This window comes from Erigeron canadensis, chromosome 2 (assembly GCF_010389155.1).
Source record: "Erigeron canadensis isolate Cc75 chromosome 2, C_canadensis_v1, whole genome shotgun sequence".
In the NCBI taxonomy this organism is placed as follows: domain Eukaryota; kingdom Viridiplantae; phylum Streptophyta; class Magnoliopsida; order Asterales; family Asteraceae; genus Erigeron; species Erigeron canadensis.
In genome coordinates this window covers 10,415,308-10,427,022 of record NC_057762.1, presented here as the reverse complement: position 1 = coordinate 10,427,022, position 11,715 = coordinate 10,415,308, and the positions used below count along the sequence as shown (strand labels likewise).

Below are 11,715 nucleotides of genomic sequence, written 5' to 3'. Positions count from 1 at the left end.
CGTGTTTATGTTTATCAATAAAAAAATAAAACCACAAACTTTTTCAAAATAACACGTGGTATTCATTTAGTTCAATATGAAAACAATCGATTAAAAAAATAAGTTGCCACATATGAAATAGTATTCATTTGTAAATAACTTTAAAAAAAAAAACTCAAAAGTCAAAAGAGAACAAAAAAATTACAACAACAAAAAAAATCAAATAACATATATATAAAACAAAATTTTACAAAAAATAGCTAAAAACTTTTTAAAAAACATTATAGAAAACAAAAAAATTTTAAAACTGTGAACATACAAATGAAATATTAAATAAACCATAATGTTAAAAAAAATGCTACAAAAATTATAATGTTACAAAGTATACATTTTTTTTTACAAAATACAAAGCCAAAAAAGCAATAAATTAAACAATAGTTAAAAAAAAAAGAAAAAAGAAAGCTAAATGCATAAAAAAAATGTGAAAAAAAAACAGCTCATATGTCATTTTTATAAAGTATAATATTTAAGGTAAAAAATTTAGAATAAGTTATATAAAAACCAAAAAGTTACAAAATACATATCATTTCATGAAATACAAACTTTAAGGGTTTATAATGGAAAAAGAAAAAACCAAAAGGGGGCTGAAGTAAACATCCCTCAAAATTTCAGAGGGCTTTATATCTCAAAAAGCAAGAAGAGAAAAAAAATTAAAGTAGGTGCAGACTTGGAGCAAGGACCTTTTGAATCAATGGGAAGGATGCTTACCACTTCATCTATCTTAAGTTTTATTTTATTTTTCTGTTCATTAAATATGTATGCTATCTGTTGTTTGGTGATACAAAAAGACAATATCACTATTCACATCCTATTTTCTTATTAGAGAAGGTAATAACTTTATAATTATAACTCATCTTACTCCTCGTGATCATCTATTTTGTGTATGATTGACTGATTGTGTGCCTTTTTTTCAGTCTCTTAATAACATGTGCCGATATATTACTCATTGACACGATAAGATATCAAATTTCTTGCACTCTCGTTAACATTTGGAGATACTGGACATTTTGTTTTCCATTAACAAGACTCAATTATAGTTGTAAATAATGTACATTTTTTTTAATCAGAAAGCAACATCATTAGATTTTTTCCACTGAATGGGTTATATTCGTCCAAAATTATGTTCTATATATGTTATGTAATTTAATTTATAATCTATATCTATAATATTTTATAAAATATTTTGCCATTTTTTAAAATCTTAAAAGATGACTTGAACTACCTATATTACTCTCTTCTTTATTCATTAATTTTAACATCTATACATAATATACCTATAATACCCTTAAATCTCAACCACTCTTTGATATCTATCTCTTTAAATCTCAATCACTCATTTTTTTTCTCCTTTATAAATCATTTTATTTATCTAATTCATTCAAAATCTTTTATCTCAAAAATCGTAATCGATAAATTATAAAAATTGCGTGAATGTATTTTCATGCTTTTTCATTAGAGATGTCATTCGATATACTTTCGACGAATTTTTAAATCAAATGGCGGAGCTCGTGTGACTAAGACATTTGACTATCATATTTTATGACTTATCACCTCCTATAACTGATCACCCCACCATATCACCGCCGCAACGTGCTGTTAATTTCTAGAGATAATACAAAGAGGACATAATGGTCAATGTAAATGGTATTTATAAATTTAAAGTATTCTATTATTTTATATTGATTATATTTATTCATTAGGATAATTTGGATATATTTCTATTTTGATTGATATTTATAATATTTAAAAATTTAATTAAATATATATATGATATTTGAAGTTTATTAATGACATATATGAAATTTTTTTAGATAGTTGAAGTTTGGATAAATTTTTTTTCTTATATTTTGGATGTAATATTTTTTAAATATTGGTGAAGGTTAATTTAAAAAGAAAAGGTTAAAATGAGATACACATTGAGGCAAATAAAATGATTTTCTATTGGGAGATTATCTGTACACCACCTGTTTTTGACCGTACATCATTAAATGTGCTTTAGAATGTTGTACAGTACAATACTATATAGCATATTTGGTGGTGTACGGTCAAAATTGGTTAGTGTACATATCACTTCCCTTTTCTATTACGAAACGGGGTGCCCGCGCGATGCAGCGGTGATGGTGGTAACGACAAAGGTGTGGCTGCGGCAATTGTGGCGATGATGTGCGGCGGTAAGGGTTAATATGGTTATTTAAGGATTGGAGAATCTATGTTGTAGTTTATTTTATTAAGGGTATTATAGGTATATAGGTAAAGATGTTTAAATTAGTGAATAAATAGGAAGGGTAATATGATCATTTCAGGTTAGAGCAGTTTGCTTTATATAGTAGTATAGATATATGTAGATCGGTTACCAAAGTCATCGCATCTTGACCGTTGTGTCTCGACGAAAGCATCTTTGATTTACTTTAGCAACTCTACTCTATTCCCTATTCCTTTAAAAAGGTGGGTGGGGCACGTCTCTTTTTAGTCACTAAATCCTTTTATATTCATTAATTTTTACTTTAACTCATATTAAGTATTAACCATTGTCATTAACCGTTAAAACTAAAGATACCTTTATTTATACACATACCAAACTGACAAACTTGTTAAAAACTAAACATGAAAACATCCGAATGACATGAAATTAGATGATGCAACGGGCTTAGTCAAGTAGAACCGGGTTGCGCTGCTGGATGCTCCGATCGAAAAGAAAACCCAAATGAGGACGATGATTCGATGAACTATAGTGTAACGGTGGAAGCAGAATTTGATGTTGAACAGGGCTTGATGCTTGATTGAGAGGATTATTAAATTAATAAATCAACGTGAATTTAAGGTTTGAGTGAATTGTGTTTGTAAGAAGGGGCCGGAAATCCTCTAACCCCATACTAAAGCCGACTCCGCTATTGTGAGCTTAGTCAATAATTTTGTGAGTATTCATGTCACGCCAGTAAGCGACGTACTAGATAAGCCATCATTGGAAAAATAAAAAGGGAAACCGATTATCATTAACGCATTGTTTCAAACAATCGAACTAATGAGCTCTAACTCGACTGGTATTAGAAAATACAAATAAAAAATATGTTTTCTTTTCTTTAACGAGAATTGTATAATATATTATGAAGACCAACTAGCAAAGAACCAGCTAGCCGTCAATAATAACACAATTACCCAAACTACCCAACGTTGTCTAGCTTTTTGTTTTTGAAAAAGTAAATTTTATTCACACTCGCCCCGATAAAGCGTCTCAAGGAAGTGATATTAATATCACAAATAGTGATTAATTTACCACATTGTACAACATTTATAGCATACTGTATAAATCAATAAAGCATATATATTGTAAATACATCAATTGTTTTGACTGTTTGACACGAATATCACTTCCCATATACAAGTACGTAGTTACATCAGCTTAAAATTACACCAATCATGCCAATTAAGGCTCTTATATTTTTTTCTATTTCTATACCAAAGACCCCAAGAGTTTTTAATATTTTGCATGACATCCCTCGTGTTCGAAGTACCGTTATCAAACTTGACTTCGTTTCTCACCTTCCGGATGTCTTTTATCCTTGAGTACCCAGACTAGTCTATGTCGGCCAGTTTAAAAAAATCAATCAAGGAAAACACACGTCCCTCCACAATTGACACTACTCTCCAAACCAAATTGAAAGACGCATTGTGTGAATTGACAGCGTTTGACAGTTGACACTTGACACTATACTAACGACTATGCTTTATGAAAATGTAGTGGAAACTCTGATAAACAATCTTACGAACGAACAATGTTGTAACTGATGGCCATATAAACAATATTCATTTTTACGCTCATACGAAATGGGATAACATCGTTAACAAATAAATAAAACGAAAACAAATTTTCACTTATACCTTCTTAATTATCAAAAACCAAATGTACGCATTTCGTTCATCTATCTATACATAAAGTTATAACAGATCAAGGAATGTGGTCGAAAAGAGAATAAGATACTCATCGTGACTGTCATTGCCGGGTTCTAACAAGAACGGACCCAATCATTCGCAACTCAAATCGCTTAACGGCCCCAGCAACCTCTCTCATGGTCTTGTCCACCATATAAGGTGTTCCACCAAGTTTCATCATGGTTGTGTTCACCAACTGTCTACATGGTTCCCTTCTCTCGGATATCGTCCCATGGTAATGGTAATACATTATCTTCCCTTCTGTCTTGTGTGTCGTTTTTCCAATGGTGTTTTCCGACATGTGTACACCTGTTGCAAACACGTTCCGTGGCTGTACTGCATATTTCCTGTCTCTCCTTATTCCTTTCACCGTGTCACGGTACACCAACTTCTCAATCCCCCATTTTCTGCGCAAAAAATAGACATTATACATTAAAAAAGACTTAAAATCATTGTCGGTAAATCATTTTCTGCGCATAAAAAGTTTGACTGACATTGAAGTCACATTTTAGGCTATCGAAATGTGGCCTAAAATAATTTATAACATACGTGACATAGAGGAAAGGAATAGCATTATGGACATTGAAATAATGGCTAAAAACATGATGCATTGAATGATATAAAGAGAGAACCAGGTCCACAATAAGTCTCACTATAATACAAGTCACTAACTTACAACAATGAATAAACCCACCTAACGGTCACATTTGCTACCACACAATGGGTTCTAATAAATAGTCTCTACTCGTAAACAAACTATTCAAACACCGACTAAAGATCAAAACATATACGGGTTGAGTAACAGGACAAAACAGATGCGGATTTGAACGTTCTGTAATGGGTCGTGTCGGAACCATGCTAAATATAATGACAATACATATTGTTAATACAATAATCTAAATTTGGAAATATAACATAACTGAAACAAACTTATTCCTAATTCTAAAAATGAACAATTTATCTCATCATATACCATATTAAAACTACAGATCAAACTCTAAATGCTAATATAGATACATTGTTCAAACAGATCACACAAGGTAGTGTAAATGAAAAAAAAAAAAAGCCAAAATTTACAGCTAGATATGCAGTTTTTATGCTACCAAATTTAGCAACAAAAAATTATTATATTATTAAACAAATTAAACAATTGCCAAATTGAGATCTAGCTTCATACACCGCAAATCCTGCAAATGGTTCAACCAATTATTCAATTTCACATGTCACACAACCAACAATTATTCCATTCAACATTTGTTCTATCATAAGTTGAGTCAATTAGTACTACTCCAAACATTAAAAAAATACTAAAGCTTACTAAAACTAATTACTAACAACTAATGTTTGCAAATAATAATAAAAAAAAAAACAATAAGATGGATATATAAAGATAAAACCATACCTGTAGATTTTACCAGCATGATCATCAAGGTAACATAACTTATTCGACATTGTGCGTTGCTCAATCGTAAACTGCGTGTAGTCCGACAACGAATCCATAACATTCTTAAGAGTACTTTTTTTCGGAACAAAGATAAACTCATCAACGTCGAAAAAAAACATCCATTTAGTCATAAATCTATATCTATGTAAGCAATCATTGACAACTAAAAACTGATTATGATAATACCCATCAAATCTCTCTTCATCTCTAATATCTTGAACAGTTACATACCCTTTTTCCACCCACGGGCGCAATACATCCATTACTTCGGGATGTACTCCGCCCGCGTCATGAATCACAAAATGTGATTTCTCACCAAACATTTTCACATGATAAGCTAACCATTCCCTAATTCTTTGGGGACTTAAATTACCATACAATGGGGACCCACAATATAAATATTCATATTTAGGCGAATCCGTAAACTGTGTTAAGTTTACGGATTCTGAGGCTTCTGATAAAGCCTCAATTGTATCTGTCAGGTTAAAGTTACTATCCCCGCCTCCGGAAGTGGAGGCGTGGACAAGTAACTTGCCCCCGGCCCGGTCTGAAACCGGGCCGGGGAAAGTACAGTTGACGACTACGACCGTGTAAACACGGCCGTAGCCCCAATCTGGAAGGATTTTAACACCAGGGACAGTAATGTTTGTAGCTGAAGAAGAATTGTGTGGGACCCATTCACAAAGGTAAGTCGGTTTAGAGAAAACATGAAGGGGTTTTGAGGAAAGACCAATGACGGCGAAGGTGTCGGCGCCGCCTCTATATGCCGACATTAGGATAAAGTTATAAGCGGCGGTGCCGAAAGTGTTGAAGCTTCTTTTGATGACACCGTTTTGTAAAACGACGTCGTGTTGTGAAGGGATAAGCTTGGTGGTGGTGGTGGTTTGAAGTGGGGTGGATGACGGTGGTGGGAGGGTGGCGCAGTGGCGGAGATCTTGGACGGAAAAGGAAAGATGAGAAGGGAAGAATTGAAAAAGGGTGATTAAAGAACAGAAAAATAAGAGGGCGGAAAGTAATAATTTGAGCTCAGGAGAACAATTCCAGACGATTCCGATGAACATTTTGTTGGGATTTTTTAATTCCATTGATGAATCTTTTTCTTTAGCCATTGGAATTGGAAGAAGGAAATGACGGGAGTGTTGCAGTAGACACACTCTTACACACACACACCACCTCAGGAAAAAGGAAGAAATAAAGGTGTGTAGGATATGATAAGTATTGGTTTATTTTTTGCTTTTCCTTTTTTATTTTTTACTTCATTGAAAATGAGTAGGATCCTTAAAGTGGCTTTTGGAATTTAATTGTGGATTTTGATAAATACGTCTCAAATATCATATTTAACTTGTAATAAGATAGTTTTAGATAACGGTTAATAATTATTAATAACTATAACTAGTTCTTTTTTTTAAAAAAAAATAATTACTATTATAAACCAGTTCGGTATTTGCTCAATGCAGCAACCGTTAATGCGACTTGTGGCGAGCAACCGTTAATGCGACTTGTGGCGATGACAGTAACTATTGATGGTAGTGATAGCAACGAGTAATGTAAATTAATATAAATATAATTAATATAAAAATGATAGTAGTGATACTTTAAAAAATTATATAATCTATATCTATACTACTTATATAAATAAACTACCCCGCCCCCTCATTTGACTCTCTACCTTTGAATTACTTAATATACCCTTTATATTTAAACTACCTCCACAAACCTTATTCCTGAAATTTTGAAATTACCCTTATTAAAAAAAACCCCACAATTACCTAAAACCCCTATTGTTATAAAATCTCTATTAACTCTAAAATTATTGTTGCCATGGATAAGAAAAAACATCTTAATTATCATATATTATATGACAAAATGTTTAAACAATAATTGCCTTTTTTAATAACTCACGAAATTACGAACCAATTATGTCCTTTGTATAAATTTTAATCTTTGACTATTTATTTATTTTTAATTGTCTTGGTCTCCTTCCCTACAAATGTAAGTGGTTATTTTTCATGGTTAGTGTTTGCACTTCATTATTTTTTGCACCTAATACGCAATTTATTTTTAGAATGATATATATGGTTAGATCCTGCATTGACGTATCTCATGAAAGTAAACTAAACGCTATAAACCGTTACAGTGTTTATATCGTTATAGACCGTCACCGCTGCAACACGCGGACACCACTCTAGTCTCATATAAATCTTTTGAAAATTAGATTCATTAAGATAGAATGAATGATCATTTTATATAAATTTTTTTTTCCTTTGAACTATATTTAACAATGGAGGGTTTAAAGTTTTTGATAGTAGCAAAAAAGTATTAATATTGAATTATGTATCAATCATAAAAGATAGATTATGCTTAACAAAATCTTTACATCGTTTCTAGGAGTCGGTATGGCCCATTGTAGGATGGGTCATGGCCTCATAGGTGTGTTAACCAAAGTGATAGCCGAAGTGTGGCCAAATGTGAGGCCGGTCACGAGGTATGTTTCGGTTTTTGACTAATAGCTTTTGTTTAAAAGGAAAATATCAATAGATCAATTCTTTTTTATATACAAATAAAAATAAATTTGTGATTTGTCAAATTGAAATTAACAATATAAAAAAATTATTGTTATTTTATACTTCTAACCATTCAATCCACAAATATTCATTTCATTACACCATTGCTTCTAGTTTTTTTCTTCAAAATATCTAGCCATAATTCTACTTAGTTCACGATAAACAATTCACCATTTCCATCACAACTTCATCCATAACGATATTTCAGATTTTTGAACTAAATTACCAACCATTTATACAACCATAATCACAATACTCATTTCAACCGCAACGATCATCGGTGATTAATTGTTAACCTCAATCCCCCACAACAAAATTAGTTATAACATTACCAACACCACAAAAATGCCATGAAAAATCCACAACAATTTCTTACACGTTAACAACCTATTCCGACTAATACCCCAATTATTTTCTCAACCACAACCACATATTTCCACCCATGCATCCACAAAAAAAAAAAATACAAAATAAAGACGAGAAAACCGAAAAACTGAATAGAAAAATATAGTCTGGGAAGGAAACATCACTTTTAATTAGTCGATTGTTGGATCAGCATTGAAGCTCAAAACTTCAATGTTTTCAGGAATAATGCAAAGATTGAAGCGTGTGCAAATGTTGAGTGTTAATGATCGATCGTGACATTCTGACACGTACATGATTTGTAGTTATACAAGCAAGCAAGTAATGACTTCTCGTAGAATATATCAAACACAAGTCAAAATGGAAAATCTCCCACCTTTTCATATATGAAAGCGTTTAATTACCTGCAGTCAAGTTGGAGCTATTAACCCGGCCCGGATGGGCATGACAGCCCAATTAATAATATTACCCAACATGTCCACGTTTTTAAACTCTCTCAATAATGTTTCACGATTTGAAGGTCTTAATAATGTTTCATGTATGCATGGTTATCTACTTGAGTTCATACAAAAACTCGATCGAGCGTATCTCTGTTAGAAATAGAAAAGATTGCAAAGAAATCGTGGGATCAGAATATCGTCATCATTTCCCTTGTTAGAAGATCCCGACTTGAACAAGAAGAAAATGCGTTTATTGTGTTTCCTTATTTAGTTCATAAACTAGGCTATAAATGATTGATTTCAGAATTGTAATATCATCACAAATCAATACAAATTCATTCATTTATCTTGTCATGGTATCAGAGCCACCGATCGGCTCATCATCTACCCGATAAGTTTCCTGGCATACTCAAAAAAAAAAAAAAAACCATCAAGCATTTGAGCCACCATGGCCGAAGAAGCCAGCGGCTCTGCCTTGGGTTCCAAGTTAGCCTTGCAATTAGCTACAATATTACAGAATAACACAAACAATCAAACCCATAATCCAAAACTTTCTGACAATCTCTTAATTAACCTCAAACTTAATAGCCAAAATTACGCCTTATGGACTCGGATGATTCGAGTGGCCATAGGCGGAAAATCAAAAAGCCTATTAAATCACTTAACCGATAAACCACCAGAAAAAATAACATCAGAAAAATATGAGATATGGGAACAAGAAGACCTGATTGTATTTTCTTGGCTCATTCAGAATATCGAGCCTGTATTGGCTGGAAATCTCACCGAGTTTTCCACAGCCAAAGAATTATGGGACGCTCTAGCAATCACATACAGCAGTGGGAGAGACAAGTTACAGACTTTCAATCTCCATGTGAATTCCAACGAACTGAAACAAGCCGATAAATCCATCGAAGATTTCTGGATCTCATTACAAGGGATCTGGGGTGAAATCGATCGAATCGACCCCAATCCCATGAAGTGTCCAAACGATATCAAGACCTATGCCAAAATCAGATCCGATCAGAAGTTGTTTCAGTTTCTGAACGGTTTGGATCAGAAATTCGAACCCATCAAACGTGAGATACTCCGAATCGACCCTCTTCCTACCGTCGAGGTCGCATATGCCACTGTTCGAAAGGATGCCGCTCACCAAAATATATTGGGAGCAACAACAAAGGAACCGCAAGGTATAGCTTCCGGCTTAATCGCCGGAGAATTTAATGGCGGCGGTTTTGTCTCAAAAGGGTTCCGGCGAATCGACGGCAAGAAAATGGGGATCCAAGATGACAAATCACATCTAAAATGTGATGAGTGCGGTATGGCCAGGCACACCAAGGAACAGTGTTTCGAGGTCATCGGATATCCAGATTGGTGGATCGGCCCGAAGAAAACTACCAAACATGTTAAGAAGGAAAAAACCACCACCCCAATCGCCGCACCTAACAAAGAGAGTGATGGCCGGCGGTTAGATGAGTTTGGGGGAGTAGCTGTGTCGACCGGAAAAGAAGATGGGGGAGAGTGTTTTTCGGTGGTGAAAGGTAAAAGAGAAAAAGGAAACAATATAATTGTTTCTTATTCTCTCACACAGCCGACTTATACCAAAAATAACCCACCACCCTCTTATTTATCTCCTTTTTTTATCTTCTTTTAAACCTAATGGACCAAAACTGAATAATGGGCTTAGATTTTTTAATAGACCGAGTCAATATGTGAGTACTAGTCCAGGCCCGTTACATTTAAATGGGACGGCACTTAGTGTCGATGGGTATTGTGAAAAGTCAAACGGGTCGTGGATCTTTGATTGTGGTGCAACGGACACAATGACCTATGAATTATCTGATTTTTCAGAAATTTCAAAACCTAGGAGAACACATATTGAAGCGGCTAATAAAGGGAAAATGGATGTAAAATCCGGAGGAACAGTCAAAATTTCACCAGATATTAAATTATCTAATTGTCTTTATGTTCCTTCCTTGTCACACAAACTATTGTCAATAAGTCATGTGACAAAAGAACTCAATTGCTCCGTTCTTATGCATCCACATTTTTGTATTCTACAGGATATCAGGACGGGACGGATTATTGGGCGTGGCATTGAGAGGGGGGGACTGTACTATGTTGATGAAGTAAACCCAAGTGGAAGTGTTATGCTAGCTCATGGAACAAGTGGAAGAGAAGCCTGGTTATGGCATAGAAGACTGGGACATCCTTCAGTTAGTTATTTACATACTTTGTTTCCAAAACTTTTTCCTTTAAATAAATCAATTTCTTGTGAAACTTGCATCTTGGCCAAAAGTCATAGACAAACCTACAAACCAAGCAATACAAGAGTTCAAGTTCCGTTTTCATTAATTCATTCTGATGTGTGGGGTCCTGCACCGGTTCTTGGGGGTCAGGGTTTCCGATATTATGTAATTTTTGTTGATGATTGCACCATAATGACTTGGATTTATTTTAAAAAAAATAAAGCTGAAGTTTATAATAGATTCACCGCTTTTTATGCCATGATTCAAACCCAGTTTCAGCAATCCATCAAAATTGTAAGGTCAGATAATGGTGGAGAGTATGTAAATTCACAAATGAGTCTGTTTTTTCAGTCCAAAGGAATAGTCCATCAAACCACGTGTCCGCACACCCCAGAACAAAATGGTGTTGCTGAACGAAAAAATAGACTTTTGTTGGAAATGACTAGAGCTCTAATAATTGAATCTGGTGTTCCAAAATCTTTTTGGCCCGAAGCTCTAGCCACTGCCACTTACCTGATTAACCGACTTCCAACAAAAATTCTTCAAATGAAAACCCCGCTCAAAACTCTCACTAAATACCATACACTTCCGGCAACACTTACCCTTCCACCTAAAGTTTTTGGATGTACTGTGTTTGTTCATGTTCCAAAATCATATCGTGATAAACTTGACCCATGTGCTGAAAAATG

General features: G+C 33.9%; 1 protein-coding gene across 1 annotated transcript; it reads right to left on the bottom strand.

Moving 5' to 3' along the window:
• Window positions 1-3,890: 3,890 nt before the first annotated feature.
• On the bottom strand, window positions 3,891-6,606 carry LOC122587178 (galactan beta-1,4-galactosyltransferase GALS3-like). The gene is made up of 2 exons (XM_043759272.1): window positions 5,372-6,606; window positions 3,891-4,376 (listed from the first exon to the last, which is right to left on the bottom strand). The coding sequence occupies exons 1-2, from the start codon at window positions 6,520-6,522 to the stop codon at window positions 4,031-4,033; spliced, it is 1,497 nt and encodes a 498-aa protein (XP_043615207.1). The 5' UTR covers window positions 6,523-6,606; the 3' UTR covers window positions 3,891-4,030.
• Window positions 6,607-11,715: the final 5,109 nt, after the last annotated feature.